Genomic DNA, 18,683 nt, shown 5'->3' with positions numbered 1-18,683 from the left:
CTGTTAGTGTGTGTGTGTTTGTTAGTGTGTGTCCGACTGTGTGTGTTTGTTAGTGTGTGTGTCTCACTGTGTGTGTCTGTTAGTGTGTGTGTGTTTGTTAGTGTGTGTCCGACTGTGTGTGTTTGTTAGTGTGTGTGTCTGTTAGTGTGTGTGTCCGACTGTGTGTGTTTGTTAGTGTGTGTGTCTCACTGTGTGTGTCTGTTAGTGTGTGTGTCAGACTGTGTGTGTTTGTTAGTGTGTGTCCGACTGTGTGTGTTTGTTAGCGTGTGTGTGTCTGACTGTGTGTGTTTGTTAGTGTGTGTGTGTCCGACTGTGTGTGTTTGTTAGTGTGTGTGTCTCACTGTGTGTGTCTGTTAGTGTGTGTGTGTGTCCGACTGTGTGTGTTTGTTAGTGTGTGTCCGACTGTGTGTGTTTGTTAGTGTGTGTGTGTGTCCGACTGTGTGTGTCTGTTAGCTAGTGTATGCGTATCTGTCAGTGAATGTGTGTGTATTTAGAAGGCGGGGCGGGGGGGGGGGGGTCTGAGTTTTGTCCTGCCTAGGGCAGCACAAAACCAAGATACACCACTGGTCACACACATTAATTTTGCATTATATATATATTCACAATGCTGTTACAATAGATTACTAAAACACACTTTTGTATTTTTAGCACTAGCACTATTAATGTGTCTCCCACATTTGAATTAGTGTAGGACCCACCGACATTGTGGTACTGTGAAGTAGCAGTGGGCTCAACTCAATATAGCCATTTGGGGGAAATTAATCCCCATGTTTGTTTACTGAGATAGGTGGTTTAAAATAGGTGGTTTAAAATGATTTAAAATTTAAAAAGCCTTATAAAATGTAAAAATGTATTTTTATGAGTGCGTTGTTCTTTAATCTGCATTAACTCTTTTTAGACAATATACACAACACAAAAAAATATGATAAAAATAGACTAGAGACCAAAAAGAAAAGATACTTTGATGAATATTCCCCAATATAATAAATAATAAAGAATATAATAAAGAATACTTTGATGAATATTCCCCAATATTTAAATGTGAAGTATTGCTCTCTTTAACAAATAAAACTACACGTTTATTTTTACATAAACATAACTAATATGTCCCCCCCCCCAAAAAAAAAATCTATAAAAAAAGAAAATAATTAATATGTGTATTAACAAAGATGGGATGATTTTTTTCTAAATGTGAACTAATACAACACCTTTAAACTCACAATGGATGCATTTCAAAATATCCAAAGGAGTCTATAAATTATGTTTACTGCACAACCAACTTTCTAATGTAAGACTAAAATAGCAGAGATAGGAATCATGCCAAATGAGTTTGGGGTTTTACACCACTTTAGCTTAAAGGGACACTATAGGAGCCCAGACTACTTTAGTTCATTGAAGTAGTCTGGGTGCACTGTCTCTGTCAGTTTAACCCTGCAATGGTAATTATTGGAGCTACTGAGAAACTGCAAAAAATTGCTTTCAGGGTTAACTCCACCTCTAGAGGCGCTTCAGGTGGTTAGGCGACTTTTGGTCACCTAACTGATGCTGGACGTCCTTTAGCTATGCACGAGGATGTCCATTGTCAGCTAAAACCAAGGTTGTCCTATTGCGATTGAGGCGTTTGCTGCGCATACCCATTAGGTCCCTGACATGAACAGACGTCGGGGGAGAAGGAACGAAGGTGGAGCTTTAACCAGCACCGAGGGACATCAGCGCTTTATTCAGGTAAGTGTTAATAGTGTATTTTACCCTTTCTGCGCAGTGGGGGGAGTGGGTGTGCGAGGAAGGCACAATTTTGTATTCCTAGCCTAAAGTTTTCCTTTAAAGTTTTCAAATGCATTCACTATTACTAACATTACATAACATTAACAATAATCATTCAGGACATAGAAATATTGCATTCTAAGTTGAAAAATGAATTAAATGGACAAACCAAACACATAATGCACCTTAGCTTGCTGAAGTGATTTAGATGCAAACAGTGTGTCCTCCTTTTTAATTAAAAAAAAAGTGCAAATTTTTATAGAAATAGGCACTTTTATAAACTAACTTTGTTACCTTGAAACTGGTCCTATTACTTCCTGGTTTACGATACAGGCAATTGCCCAAGACATCTGCCTTGCAAAGATTTTTCAGTGAGCTTCATTGGGAAGTCTGTCATTGAACAAACACAGAAAATCTGGTCTAGGTTGGAAGAAGAGGGCACAGACTGCATACAGCAGATCAGCAGCTTTTGAAAGCTAATTTTAGATTAACCCCAATGAAAAAAATGCATAATTACATACATGTTTTCCTTGTGGGTACATCTACTAAATAATGTATATTTTATTTTTTACTTGCAGAGTGCAACCATCGAGTTTGGCCTTTCACACATCTGTTCATACTGTTGAGCAAAAAGAAGGATGAAAACCCTAATTTGAAGCAATTTCTAGTAATGTCACAAAAAAGTGGAAAAACCTACATAAATTCAATCTTTTTTAAAAACATGTTATCTTTTATTAACTGTTGGAAGATTGAATCATTTCCTACCTGGCACTTTCTTTGCCCAGTTTATCATGTGTACCAGCTCCTTATCAGCAAGGTTTGTAAGCAAGGTCATCATGGAAGCTTCACATAGTGGTTTGCTTGAGTCATGCTCAGAATATACGATTGGTGGTTCAGCCTCCATTAAGGCACTGATTAGCTGCTCTGCAGTCATTGACAACACTGGGTTTAGCTTCATGCTTTTAACAGTGGGGTTAACCCAAATTGAAGCTGTTCTAATCTCGGTTGTGTCCACTTCAGTTTTCTGCTCCTCTTCTTTTTGTCGTTTGCTCTTCATCAAACGACCTCCCCGACGATCTTTTCTGATACCTAGAAGAAGAAAAAAATAATTCTAATTTAGCAAGATAAATTATAATTAAGTAATATCCACAATGAATAAAAACTTGGACAACAAAATAACTGGCAATCCTAGTGCTATTAACCCTTTAAGTTTAACACTGTGTATAAAGTGCACCATACACTATACATTAAATTTATGATAATTCAATGGATCCAGTGGCTTGCATACAAAATATAAAGTGGATATTTGGTAATTATTGCCTCTGATAAGGCAATTACATCACATATTGAATTATCTTGTAACTTTCTCTTTGCTTTGCTATATGTTTCCTGTATTCTGTTTCAACCCTACATTTTCCTTTACATCTCTAACTCCTTCCATTTTCAATTCTTGTTTAATACCATTCTCTGTTTGTGAAATTCCCAACTTTTAGATTTTTTTGTTCAGCCTTCAGGTAATTTTTTAGGTGTAATCAGTCACTTTCTAGAAATGTCCAAAAATATAATTTTTAAATATGTGGGTAACTACAGCAAAACAGTTACCAATACTCTTTTAGAGTTATTCACCAAAGTGAGAATGTCAGGAACTTAAAGTGAATTTCAAATTTTAGGCAAACATAGCTGAACTGGAAGCACAGCTGATTTGAAGAAATGTTCCAGTTTGACAATTTGGTCCAAGAGTTTTCAAGGGACACTATAGTCACCAGAACAACTACAGCTTATTCTATTTGTTCTAGTGAGTATAATCATTTCCTTAAGGGTTTTTGCAGTAAACACAGAGAAAAGGCAGTGTTTACATTACAGCCTGGGGACACCTCCACTGGCCACTCATCAGATGGCTACCAGAGACGCTTCCTGGGGCTGTGCTGCATTGCCATTTAGTGTCTCCACCCTCTGCATGGAAACACTGAACTTTCAATGCATCTCTATGAGGAGACACTGATTGGCAAGGACTGTGTTTGGCTTGTGCTGGCTCTGCCTCTGATCTGCCTCCCTAACTAGCTCAGCCAATCCAAAGCTTTTCTTTGTGAAAGCATTTTGATTGGCTCATGTCAACACTTCTGATGATGTCAGCCAAACAGACAGTTCAGGGCCAGCGCCAGCATCAGCAGACTGGAATAAAAGTAAGATTTTACTACATTTAGTGGGGCAAGGAAGGCTAGAGGGTGTTTTATTTTTTATTTTTGGTCATGCATGGGTTAACAACAATCATATCTGCATAGCCAGCTGGTGCAGTCCGAGCAAAGGTACATCAATGAACATATATACGTGGCTTCAAGTACTAGCACATTTTTTGTTATGATAGGTATAAGCAGAAAATTAGTTGCTGAGATCCATGCATATCATATCATACAGTCTAACTGAAGATAACTAGCGATATTAGTATGCGTTAAAATCGCGAGATGTAGAGTGGCCGGCCGTACACTCTGTGATAGCTAGGTGTATCTAGTACATATTTTGGAACATAAGGCACATCAAAAGGGGAAGGGTGGTACATGTTGAGCTATTTCCCAGAATCACACTAATGTCTGGGAGGATGGTGCAGGCCAGATAGGTACGGGTAGTGTGTAGCTAGGCTACAGTGTGTGGAGGGAAATAGCCACAGTGCTGTTTGTATATACGCCTGAATATGGCAACAGTATGTGTGGATGCCGATTTAAGTTGGTGCCAGGCGGGGGGGGGGGGGATCATTCGGGCTTGGAGCCATTTGTTTCTCAGTCCTTTCTTCTGCAGAAGTGCAGTGAATGGCCTAAGTGACCTCAGCCAGGCCAGTGTGCCCCCAGTTAGTGTGCAAAGAAGGTTAACTCCATCGATTCGAATTTGTAAGGCGAACAGTCCCTGGTTGCTGCCGTCACTGCTGCTTTGTCAGATCCTGGGGCGTCCAGGTGGACATTCTTTGCTTGTCTTGGAGTCAACAGGGCCACTAAGAGGTGTCTCAGGACATGTGGCATCTCTGCTGTTGGGATGTTCTTCTGGATACCCCGGATCTTTAGATTTTTAGCCCGGTGTGAGTCCTCCAAGGCCGAAAAGTGGCGTTCGTGCTCCTCATTTTGTCGCTGGAGCTCTCTAACCGCTTGCTGTAGTGTAGTGATTTGGTGTAGTGATTTGGTCCGTGCCTGCACTGGATGAAGACTCTAAGGCTTCCATTCGACCCGTCAGGCTGTGGATGTCGGCCCAGTGCGTTGCGACATCTGTCTGGAGAGTCTTCTGTAGGAGCGATTTCTGGACTGAGGAAGTCACAGGTGAGTTATCCGTTTTCTGGGTGACTGGTGTTGGTCTCTGTGCCAGAGATAAGTCAGCCTCTTCCCCCTCTGAGGAGAAGTTGTCTGATAGCTCAGAGTAAGTTTCAGTATAGCCGGCCATTTTGGGCCCAGTAGCCTCGCGTGTTTGTTGCAGAAGATCTGCAAAGTTTGACCCTTGCCTCGGTTTGTCCGATCTCCCCTCTTTTGTTTTGCGACCCATCTTGTCTGCCAGTCACCGTCCGCACCAGGTATGACCCTAAATAGCAGTTTGATCAGTCCAATTTGGTTGATTTGGGCCCAAGATTGCAGGACCTTATGTGCCATGCGTCTGTTCAGTTCAGTTGCTGAACTCCGCCCCCGGCTAGATGGTGTGTTTAACACTATAGGGTCAGGAATACATGTTTGTGTTCTTGACACTATAGTGTTCCTTTAAATTTACTCTGCATTCACTATATATTATTATATATACTTTAAAGAAAAACCATAGCGTTAGAAATACAAATGTGCCACTCTGGATATCCCAGTGAACAAGTCACACAAGCCCACACTCATATATTCCCCCATCCCACCCACTTTTATTTTCCTTCCCGTTTACTCCGCTCAACACCCCATCCCCTCACACTAGTATTAATTACTTAATCCCACTTTCAATAACACTATGCTCGAGTCTAGAAGTTTTTCAACTTTATTATCAAGGTCACGGCATTGACTCTAAGTCATGCTATACATATTCAATACACGTGATTTTTATAATGATTGTTTCTCCTGCATAAAATCTTGTCAATCATGATATGCAGTTGCTTACAACTTCCTACTTTTGTTAGACCTGTGTGTCTTGTCAAAGGTATATATATATATATATATACACAATACCGGGACCTGTGAGTCCCATTTTAATTTGATTTCTTTAGTTTAAGAATGCTGAAAAGTTTTAATAAAAAGACATCCACCTAAAATAGAAGAGAGAGGACACATCGCACCTAGACCACTTCATTGAGATGAAGTAGTCTGGGTGCCTACAGTATTGCTCTAACTATGGGGATTACTCACTAAATGGGTTTTGGTTATTAGATGACCAACTTGAAATAAAATGCATGCTACCTACAAAAATCCTTGCTGGAGGAAATTATATTTAGAAACAATGTTAAAAGATACAATCAACTTTAATAAAATATTGAAATTCGCAATGGCAGAGGGAGAAAATAGAAAATATATTATAGCTCAAGTTATGTGTCAAGAGTTCTACGCATTATGTGTGACTGCCTGTGCTTTAGAAACTCTGTATTTGAAGACTATAATTAATCATATATATAAGACTAAGACTAAGATGAGAGGTGCTTAGAATCTACAATAAAATTGTATCCATGCTGATTTGGAAAGCTTATATATATATATATATATATATATATAATGTTACAGTGCTTGAAAGTATTTGCAAAATCAAATTATATATACATGAATATATATATATTAATACATATATAGAGAATATAATACGTCATATTCTCTTACCTTTAAATTATTTTACCCCTGCTGATTGTCACCAATATTATTTTGTAAATATTACTTTTCATAAAAAACAAAAAAAACTAATTCTGAATTGAACGTGCTTGAATACAACCTGGATAATATTACAAGAACTTATACATAATAATAAAATAAAATAATGACATAATGCCTCTGCACAACGAGCACTTATTAGATTTCAATTTAAGAAATAAAAAAGTAGAAAAAAACAACGTGTGCACTGTCCAGTTTCTGCATCTCTCTACCCCTTCTTTTGGAATCCAAGTCTTTACTTTACTCTGTTAGTCTTTGGAAATAGGGAGTCCAGTGTGGGCACAATACGTTTTGTTTCAATCGTTGCTTCTTGTATCATTCTACCTGTGTGCCTTACATATATAACCTGCTCATTACATTTAAAGAAACACTCAAAAAGTTGTTGTTTTTTTATTGGAGGGTTCCCATTTGTGTTAAGATTATTGTCATCCCCTCCCATCCTTCCCCCATTTCAACACTGGAAGGGTTAAATGCACCTTCTGTTAACTCATCATTACTGATTACTTTTGCCCAATATTGGGATGGATGCAAAATGGGATAGGGTGGATAGCCCTTCGAGGGACATCACCAGTGATGCAACTTGCAGATCTTGTTAGAAATGTGTGGGTCCACCCACTGAAGGAATTTGTCATCTTGGAGTCAACGCATGCCAGGATATCCAGCAGACTCCAGAACTGCTCCATATACTCAAACCATGCAAAGAAGCATTATTGAAGTGCTTTCTGCATGGTCTTAGTGCCCACCACACAGCACAAGTACATCTAATGATGCATTTGAATTGTAGTGCCTCAGGACAGTTCCCTGGATGTGGGACAACAGGGAACAAAATCGGGACGGAGCTGCCCCCCAAAAATAGGACAATGGGGTGGCTGCTAGGGGGATTGAGAAAAGTGCTGATTTATCTTTAAATTGTAACTTTTATAAAATAAGACGGAAGGAGCATGTAGTTAATCTGTAAAGCACTTCAGCAAAACTGAAGTGCTTTAAGAGGAGTGTCCCTTTAACGTTCAGTTTATATTTGTCTAAAGTCTGCCAAACTGTACAGAGAACATGTTGGGATAAGCCTGTCATAGTTTATAGATTAAGAATACATTTTGGAACTAGCTTTCTTATTTCATTAACTTGATTCACTCATTTTATGCCCATATTGTCTGTTATTTCCTCAATTTAATTTAGTATTTTCATTGGCATGCTTCTGCTTATTTTATTAACCCCTAAAGGACAGAAGCAATTGCCAAAAAAAAGTAGACTTTGAGCTGTATGTTCATTCAACCTATAATTTAACCCTTTCATATTAAAGGAACACAAACATGTGCAAAGCAGTGCACTGGGGCCTGATCTACACAACCACTCACAGGAAAAAATGTAAATTATTGATAAAATTAAGCTAATTTTTATTGGTACCTCCAACAAATGCAATTAATTCATACAATACAAACACATTGACTGCTGAATACACACACGGACTGCTGAATACAAACATGGAATGCTGAATGCACACACAGACTGCTGAATACACACACACACAGATGACTGAATACACACACACAGACTGCTTAATGCACACGCAGATACTGCTGAATAGAGACAGACTGCTGAGTACACACACAGACTGCTTAATGCATACGCAGACTGCTTAATGCACACACACAGACTGCTGAGCACACACAAAGACTGCAGAACACATGTGTGTGTGAGGGGTGCTCTGTGTGTATGTGAGGGGTGCTGTGTGTGTGTGAGTGGAGCTGTGTTTGTGTGTGAGGGGTACTGTGTGTGTGAGGGATGCTGTGTGCGTATTTGAGGGGTGCTGTGTGTGTGTATATAAGGGGTGCTGTGTGAGGGGTGCTGTGCATGTATGTGAGGGGTGCAGTGTGTGTGTGTGAGGGATACTGTGTGTGTATGTGTGAGGCTACATGCTGTCTCACTCCTCCCATGAGCAGAATGATGTGTCTGAGTGTTCGCTCGCCGCAACACTCTGCCCAGCAGAGTTGCGGAAGAAACTGCCTCTTTCTTGTCCCCCTTTTCCTGCAGCCCTGGGTCCTCCCACCCTCCAGGTCCTCCCTCCCTGTCACTAAGTAGTGCCATTGGGCTGGTGAGGGAGATCTTTGCACTCCGTGGGCCGGGAGTGGGGATCAACGGATCTCTCCTATCTTCTCTGTCTTCCTCACATGGGCAACGCTGGGCACATGGGCAACGCTGTATGTTTGTGGGGCCCCCAGGCAACTGCTCAGTGTGACCATGCAGAAAGTTGGTCTTGCCTTAAATAGGTAAAAACTTGCTTTATTTCCAGCGCCGCTGCGCTCCGCCGACACTGGATCCACCTAATTGGCTGACATCATCAGAATTGATGATCTCAACCAATCACAATGTCTCCACATAGCAAAACATTGGATTTATCAAACGCCACACTGGCCAATCAGCATCTCCTCATAGAGATGCGTTGAATCATTACATTTCTATGAGGAAAGTTTAGCGTCTCCATGCAAAGTGTATAGGCGCTTAATGTCATAAAGCACCTCTAGTGGCTGTCTAATGAGTGGCTCTTTAAGTGCACCCACACTTATTATATATAATGTATTTCAGGAGAAATAGGGCATTCATTTCACATCAAATATTTATATATGAAACATATGAAGTTGTATACATTAATGATGGTACATTGCTTGGCAGTTCTACAATGTAGCACAATTTTATAATATAGTGTAATGAACATGCTAGTCTATCATGTCTGAGTAGAAAGTATTAACTGAACTGTCAATCACCAAATAAATACTAGACATGGTGAGTTGGAGATGCTACTTGTAACGGATCACCTGGCACCCCGACTTGGTACCTCCGTTAATGGATGCTCCTAGTGCTTCCTGAGGACTCCAAGCACTCTGGCAGACACCACAATCACCGAATCCGAGAAACCTTTTAAATTCTCCCAAGCATATGAATGCTGTAGACCATTGAATAGGAACCATACGAATAGGCTTGTACTCCTAGCAGTCAACTGGAACAGCATGCAATAAATCCTTCCCCCCAATAATGAGACGACACATCACTTTGAGGGTAAAACAAGAACTCTCGACTGGCTTATCCAGCCTGGCTTTTATTTCCAACTCACACATACAGGCCACACCCAGGGGGAGGCATAAAAGAACCAATGACATATATGTTACCTCCCACACATCCCCTCCCCTTAGTGTGACACATAATCCCATTATGCATACAGTGTAAAATATACTTTTACACAACTTTCATAACTTTAAAACCATACATCACATTCACATAAAAATACATATCCGCAATCAATCCATTCAGGAGAACAACATATTAAAAAATGGCATGAATCCGACCAGGGGTTCAAAAGTTACTAAAAGTATCTTTTGTTCCTTTCTGGCTGGCAGAAAAACATCCCCACAATGCACCCTGGTTTCCTCCCTTCTGCCCTGGAGTTAATTGGAGAAGTAATCCAATTACCCAGGACTAAAGGCAGACTCCATTAACCACATGGTTGCAAAACGACATAAAACACTTTAAAATACATAGAGTCACATTTACACATAACACACAGACATTTCACCTATCCCCAGATAGCTGGGATCTGCACGCACAAAACTACCGAATAGCGCGCAGATCCTACTCACACAGTACAATTGCCATGGAGCTAAAGTCTTTCCCATAGTCTTTCATTATATGAATAGGCTCCATGGTATGGCTATCTGGGGTATCACATTCCCATAAAGTCTGGTCCATAGTCCAAAGGCAAGAGGCGGGCAATCAGCCCCCTCCAAGGACACGTGGCGAGGTCGGTTTCGCCACACTTCTCCCCTTTACCCCCCACACTAACAGGGTACTTGACCTCCTGCCGGTCAGTGCCCTTGTTAGTCCAGCAGCCCACCCACAAGACAGAAACAGCAGAGCAGCCCACCCACAATAAACAGTTACTACACCTGGGTGAGGGAGAATCTTGTCCAGGTTCAGGTGCCTCACCACGGCTGTGTGGGGGACTGGTAGGCTGCCTTGGTAGGTTGCTGAGGGGGCAGAGACCAGCGGTACTCTGTCCTGTTGCCAGCACTACCACGGGAGTAGTCTGGTTGGAGCCTGGTTGCTGGAGACCGACTGTCTCCCCTTTAAATACACCGCTCTGCTGCTGGAGACCGACTGTCTCCCCTTGAGTTACACCGCTCTGCTGCTGGAGACCGACTGTCTCCCCTTGAGTTACACCGCTCTGCTGCTGGAGACAGACTGTCTCCCCTTTGGCTAAACAGCCCTGTTGTGGGGGGGCAGGACCGACCGTCCCTACCCCCTGTGCTGGAAGTGCAGAGACCACGGTCCCATCTGCACAGGTGTGGGGCTTACAGTCTCCCCCTGGTACATTAAGCTGCCGCTGGGGAGAGGTGGTAACCAGCTCCTCTCCCATTAGAACACTCTGCCGCTGGGGAATGGAGACTGGGCTCTCTATTCCCTGTACATTAATGATCCGACGCTGGGGAGAGGTGGTAACAATCTCCTCTCCCATGCATACTTCCCGTCTCTGCGGAGGGAGACCGACTGTCTCTCCTCCCAGCACAGAGTCCTGCTGTGGGGGAAAGGGGGCTGGGCTCTCTATTCCCTGCTGGATACTCTGCCGCTGGGGAATGGAGACCGGGCTCCCAATTCCCAACAAATCACACTGCCGCTGGAGAGGGAGGACGGCTCCTTCAGCTCCCTGTAACTTGGGCGCAGAGACCACGGTCCCATCTGCGCTGGTGTGGGGCTTACGGTCTCCCCTTGGTGGGTTAGGCTGCCGCTGGAGAGAGGGTGTAACAAGCTCCTCTCTCTGAACTGTAACCTGCCGCTGGGGATCTGGGCCGACTGCCCAGCATCCCTGTAGGGCCGGTAGAGAGACCGCAGTCCCATCTCCACCTGCCATCTGTGGGTCTTCCCAGGACCAATCCGTGAGGCCCCTCAACATTTGTGAGTAAGGGCCACCTGCTTCCCCACCTGGCAACTCTGGCTGCTGCTGGGGATCTGGGCCGGCTGCCCAGCATCCCGGTGGGCCCGGTGGAGAGACCTTGGTCCCATCTCTACCTGCCTGTTGTGGTTCCTCACAGGACCAGTCTATGAGGACCCCCACTTCGGGTTCCTCCCGCCGCCTCAGGGAAAGACAGCTAACCTCCTCGGATGCAGCCTCTACTCGGCTGCTGTAACGCTCCTGCTGCTGAGCATACTTCCTCTCTTTTGCCAACCGGAATTCTCGGTCCAGCCTTGTGTTTCGCTCAGCCATGACCTGGTTCCAGATCACCCGGCGTGTCTCCATGGGTATATCATCCCCATACTCGGCCACTCGCTGCCTCACCTCGGCCAGCCAATCATCTCCAGAGCCAGAACCTTCCATACTTGTCTGCTCCCAGCGGCGCTGCATGACTGCTAGCGTTGCCCTCAATTTGTAAATCCAAACAGTGTCTCTGAGCTGCTTTACCTCACACTAGGACGCCATCCCACCGCTTGCCACCAATGTAACGGATCACCTGGCACCCCGACTTGGTACCTCCGTTAATGGATGCTCCTAGTGCTTCCTGAGGACTCCAAGCACTCTGGCAGACACCACAATCACCGAATCCGAGAAACCTTTTAAATTCTCCCAAGCATATGAATGCTGTAGACCATTGAATAGGAACCATACGAATAGGCTTGTACTCCTAGCAGTCAACTGGAACAGCATGCAATAAATCCTTCCCCCCAATAATGAGACGACACATCACTTTGAGGGTAAAACAAGAACTCTCGACTGGCTTATCCAGCCTGGCTTTTATTTCCAACTCACACATACAGGCCACACCCAGGGGGAGGCATAAAAGAACCAATGACATAGATGTTACCTCCCACACATCCCCTCCCCTTAGTGTGACACATAATCCCATTATGCATACAGTGTAAAATATACTTTTACACAACTTTCATAACTTTAAAACCATACATCACATTCACATAAAAATACATATCCGCAATCAATCCATTCAGGAGAACAACATATTAAAAAATGGCATGAATCCGACCAGGGGTTCAAAAGTTACTAAAAGTATCTTTTGTTCCTTTCTGGCTGGCAGAAAAACATCCCCACAATGCACCCTGGTTTCCTCCCTTCTGCCCTGGAGTTAATTGGAGAAGTAATCCAATTACCCAGGACTAAAGGCAGACTCCATTAACCACATGGTTGCAAAACGACATAAAACACTTTAAAATACATAGAGTCACATTTACACATAACACACAGACATTTCACCTATCCCCAGATAGCTGGGATCTGCACGCACAAAACTACCGAATAGCGCGCAGATCCTACTCACACAGTACAATTGCCATGGAGCTAAAGTCTTTCCCATAGTCTTTCATTATATGAATAGGCTCCATGGTATGGCTATCTGGGGTATCACATTCCCATAAAGTCTGGTCCATAGTCCAAAGGCAAGAGGCGGGCAATCAGCCCCCTCCAAGGACACGTGGCGAGGTCGGTTTCGCCACACTACTATCTACTAGGTAACATGCTAGTTTAACTTTTGTAAAACTTAGGATAATTTCCACCAAGAGAGTATGGTCTGGTCTTAACTAGTTGCTAAGAGAGATTCAGGGTGCATGGTAGAGCAGGAATAGGTGAACACAAGAAACAAGCTTAGAAAGGGATGTAAAATACTCCAAGGATAAAGCTCAATGCTAAAACAGGTAATTGAAGAACTGCAGCCTATTCAGCCTATGCCCTTAGCATACTGGCAGAGTCCAGACAGGTTTACTGGATGATATGAGCCTCCCTGGGTGCAATGGCGTGTCTCAGCTCTCCAGCCCCTATAGATATGTACCTCTCTTCATACAACAAGTAAAGATCCTTGAGTTACCGGGAGGTGATAGTTTTTCCGGGCGTACCGCTAAGCCTGCATACATCTCCATCTGTAACAGAGTCTCCGAGTCGAGGCTCCATGGTCAAGCTGTTCCATTGGAGCTCTCAGTGTGGATCTCTTTGTTTGCCTCCAGAATGCTCTGTGTGAGCCTTTCTGTGAGATCTGCACCAGAGCCTTAACCACATGCTGTGTAGCAGTGTCGCAGTCAGCTATTTTAGACAGGCAGCGTGGGAGTCGCTCGCTCAGGATTCGCCCAGGCACTACAGGAAGGTGAGTCAATTTTTGCCTGGTGGGGATCGTTATAACCCCCACTGTTCTAGATGAGGGGAGTACAGGGCTTTAATATCCACAGGTGAACCAGTGCAGTCTCAAGCAGAGAGATCGGCCACTTCCCCCACCGAGGAGCTACACCAGACAGCAACCAGTAGGAAGATACAGCTGTGTCAAAACTTATTTGTTGAGTCCAAGATCAACGCCAATAATGCCCCTTAAATAACAGATGTTTGTGCCAGTTGCTTAGGTCCCTCAAAGCTCTTAAATATCAGGATTTATCGGAAGATCAAGTCTGACGCATCCTATCAGCATGGGGGTTGAATAATTTTAATTACAACTGTAATACATAATTGCCAGTATTTCTTGTACATTATCTTATGCAGCTAAAATTTTTTCTATTGAATAAATCAAGAAGGGGATTATAAGTACTTTAGATAAGGCAACAACAAATCAGATTTATCTTTCACTGCTACTGATTCATTGGTAATGCCCTAAATAGGAAAATAGAATATGGTGTTTACCCTTCCAGAACAAAAGGTCAAAGGTCTTGTTTTTTAGGAAAACAAAGCCAATTGGCGGCATTTATCCATTGGAAACTGACATTTATTTGGCATATCATATTGATAGAGTGTGATTTAAAAAGTAGTGGAAAAATGGACGCAGAAAAAATGCCATTTCACATGACCACTCAATAATCTTTAATATGCACTGCATACAGTCATTAATAATAAACCCAGGCAAGAATGTACACCAGAAGAGTATGCATTTTGTTTTTACTTAGAATTAATACTCTGTGTATGTATATACAGTACAACTGAGTTGCGATTTGATATCGCCTGTATACATAACATATGAACCATCTGTTCTCTAAATCACATTGCAGATTACATTGAGTTCCTTGAAACTAGATACTTGTTATTCAAATTGTATAGCTTTTCTGTCTTCCCTGATGGAGTACATATTGAGTTTCTTGATTCAGTAGACAATAATCTATAAGGTTAACATAGTGAATTAAACATGGATCAATAAACATTACAAACCATGATTGTGATCCATGATCTTATCGTTCTATATAATGCACAATATATAGTGTAGAAGTCCCCATTTAATCAGGTTTTAAAGAAAGATGGAATAAAGAAAATAGGCAAAATAAAATGTTAATTGAGTTCCTCAATTCAATGCATTTCTGCCAAGTGCTCAGTGATTTATGATTGAAGATCCTATCTATTATGGATATTTTAATCACAGAAATTGAACCTTTCCAGAACTCCTATCTTGTTACAACGTATCTCATTTACAGGAACGTAGATACATTAATTCCCATTATCTCTTCTTCCCTGCTAATGTTATCTCCACCAATTCTTGTCTCAGGAATGCGTACGTCCTTCAACTCAATAACATATTCCATGAGTTGCTTTCATTCAATATATAAAACAACAACTATTCCTGTTTTTTTAACTACTTATCCTCAAAGGTTGGTTAGTTTCAATACTTTTTTGCATTTTAAAACCAAGGATCTAACTATGGCAAATAAAGAGCCTCAACAAAAAAATGATTTATCTTGATAATTAGCAGTGGTGAGTGGTCCATAAGAGCAAATGGGATGGCACCGCCCACACCCTTATGTTTCTGAAAAATTGCAATTGGCATGGTAAGGAAAACTGTCACCTCAACACTATTTTTTTAATATAATGAAGAAAAACTCATCCCTAGCTTTAGTATATAACAGGATCCTTCAGTCACAAACATGCACCTTGGGAGAGTGTTTGAAAACCTAGAGTCTCTATGTTCTTCACTGCTTCACTCCCTGCACAGTGCTGTGACATCATCAGACCGATATCAAACACTGTCTGACCCAAGGAGCATGCTTATGGGTGAATGATCCTGTCACAAACTAAAGGTAGGGATGCATTTTTCCTATTATTTTCACATATCCCTCATATAACAAATAATCAAATTACTGTCAAAACTTAATGAAAGGATTTTTATATTAAAAAATAGTGTTGAATAGTTGTCCTTTAAGTGTGTGTTAGGAAAAAAAAACATATGTCTTCGATGATTACAACCGAAGTTTCTATTCTCCTCTTTATTGATGATTGAAGAAGGAGCTAATTTTGAGCAAGGTGTCTCATGTGGTTAAGTAGGTAGAAGTCAACAAGTCACCAACCATCTTTAGATTTCACCAGCCGTCGCTGTTAATAAGCATTGAATAGTTTAGGTAGCTAATGATTTAATTTTTCATTTTGCAGCGACTCAATTTAATAAACTCTGGATGTATTTCAAAGATGCAAAATTTGAGTATTTCCAAATGTGCCACAAAATTGAAAAACACTCTCTAAAAATTTTGTGGGGGTCTATTCAGAGATTAGTCCTGTATAAACCAGTTAACTTCCGAGAAATTGGTTGTATGCTAATTCAACTCTTAATAACAGAAGCTCAAATGGAGTTGTCTGGTGCTTTAAGAAAAATTTAGAAAGGTTGGGTGCTAAATGGTATAATCCTAATTCCTAGTTAGGGACACATACACATTATATGCACAAACATCACAGCACACCATTGCCATCACAGAAAAGCTTTTATTAGTACAAAATAGGTATAAAATGCTTATAAAGCGAGTAACATAAAATCTAAGTATAGTAACATTCCAAAGTGTCTACGATACACCAATAACCAAACAAGATACCAAAGAACCCTTCAGACCCTTAAGTGTTACCGTTAAGGGGATCCACTTGAGAAAGTAGTCACGCCAAAATATTGGGGCTGCAGTCTCCTCTCTCTCTGCCATTAACTGAAGGTACTACTACTACTGTATATTGTTTGCTCATTGGTATATTGTAGACACTCTGGATTGTCACTACACTAAGGATATTTATCGATAACAAGTCACAGAGATAATTTGTCATGAGAACCAAGTTATTGACCACCTGGGAGCTTGTTAAGCCCAATTGACACCTTGTTACTAGTTCCACCTGTTTTAATTGTTTGTCTGGGTGGCCGCATTTTGTATAAACGACCATGAGGTCATCTTGTTCCCGCGCATGCAGGCAGCGGTGTTTGGGCATCAATCTCCTGGAACTAAAATCGGACACGGAAACTCCCAAACACCGCTGGACTTCCATCATCGCCTGCATTCAGTTCTATACAACTTATAAGGGCACTGCTCGGTGGAAACGTTCCCACAAACAAGGTGAACAAGCTCCATGATAGAACTATGGATTCCATTTGGTAGCTGTTCATTTTTAAGCTGCCAAACTTGACTGACCATTGGCACTGATTTCATGGAACTGTTTTCGGCATAGGACCATGTGCACGGTTGGTCAAAATTATGACTTCCATGGAAATCCTGAACCCCTGAACTGATCTGGGTGATTTGGGATATGTTGGTCACCCAGATCAGGGCTATCAGGGGATGTAACTTTTGGGGGGTTTTATGTGTTTTGGGGGTATTTTGGGGGTTTTGCTATATTGCCTGTTTCTGTACTGAGAGATAATTCAATTATATGTTTGTGTGCTCAGGTAATTATCGCTTAGGCACAGGGGAGGAGTATGTTATATGTCTTCTTGTAACTAGTCTCCTCTCAGGTCCAGAGGGAGAGATTATCCTGTTTTGCGTGGGAGTGTTATGGGTGTGTTTGACTGTGTGTAATTGTATAAAAGCAGGTCATCTGGCCAGATTAAGGGCAGACCCACACTGCCCGATCCGGCCCACCCGGACCATGTGATTACGGGGTCCTCCGCAGCGATCACGGTCGGAGGGGACTGCCGGAGACTCCAGCAGTCACCCTGCAGCAGCTCCAGCCACCCCAGCCCTCCAGGACCATGTGATCATCCAAAATAAATATTTCATACATATATTATATATGTATAATATATTATAAAATAATTAAAGTATTTTATAATCTATTATACATATATAATGCATATATATGATTTCATTATACGTGTACTTTGAGATATATACATATTATATGTATGTATACATTTGTTCTATATATGTATAATTTATTATAAAATGCTTTAATTATAATATATTATACATATATAGGAAATAAAAGTGTGTGTGTTTAAAACAGTAAAACATATCATGAAGATGAAATCACCAGTAAAAAAATGCAAAAAACAAATATGAACGCTAACTTTGGCAAGCGTTTGTGGCTACTACAAAAGACTAGACATACCCCATTTTGAATACCTACTTTTTCAAATGGTATGTGATGGTGGGGTTTATTTTTATTTCTGGGCTTCCATACCATCTCAAAGGCAACATAGCCAATCTGGAAAATAGCAATTTACAAAAACAGAAATTGGCAAATCTTGTGCTTGACACTGTAACTTTCCAAATCACCATAAAACCTGCACCTGAGAGGTACTGTTGTACTTGTGAGACATTACTCTACACAAATATGAGTGTTTTAGAGCAGTAAAATGTATTATACTGATAATATCATCGGTGAAATGGTAGTTTATGTGTGAAAAATGCAAAAAAACTAATATAAATGCTAATTTTGGCCAGGGTTTGTGACTAAGTGGCTACTAAAAAGACTGGACATTTTGAATACCGTGAGTTGTTTACCTCTACAAATGGTATGCCATGATGGGGTTAATTTTCATTCGTGGCCTGTCATACAGCATCAAACATAGGCCCAAACCAATCTGGCAAATTTAAATGTGCAAACATGGAAAAGCCCTACATTTGACCCCTGTAAGTTTGCAAAAAAAACAAAACATAAAACCTGCACATTGGGGGCACTGTTGTACTGAGGAGATCTTGCTGAATACATTTTGGGGTTTTCTTTGTCAGTAACACATAAAAGGAACTGAGAGTCCATGCCTAAAATACGTCAGAGGAAAATAACACAAATAAATTACTACCCAAAAATTTGACAAAGACTGGTGATAGAATCAGTGCATGGAAAGTGTT

The 18,683-nt window shown here is 41.5% G+C and overlaps 1 protein-coding gene across 1 annotated transcript in view; it reads right to left on the bottom strand.

Moving 5' to 3' along the window:
* ESR1 (estrogen receptor 1) overlaps nt 1-18,683 on the bottom strand; it is a 228,250-nt gene that overhangs the window by 73,752 nt on the left and 135,815 nt on the right. Inside the window, exon 4 of the mRNA XM_063443604.1 lies at nt 2,530-2,853. Within this exon, the coding sequence (XP_063299674.1) occupies nt 2,530-2,853 (324 nt within the window). The remainder of the gene's footprint in view (nt 1-2,529; nt 2,854-18,683) is intronic.

The sequence above is a fragment of the Pelobates fuscus genome, chromosome 2 (assembly GCF_036172605.1).
Source record: "Pelobates fuscus isolate aPelFus1 chromosome 2, aPelFus1.pri, whole genome shotgun sequence".
NCBI lineage: Eukaryota > Metazoa > Chordata > Amphibia > Anura > Pelobatidae > Pelobates > Pelobates fuscus.
The sequence above is the reverse complement of the archived record's forward strand: the minus strand, read 5'-3'. Positions and strand labels throughout refer to the sequence as shown.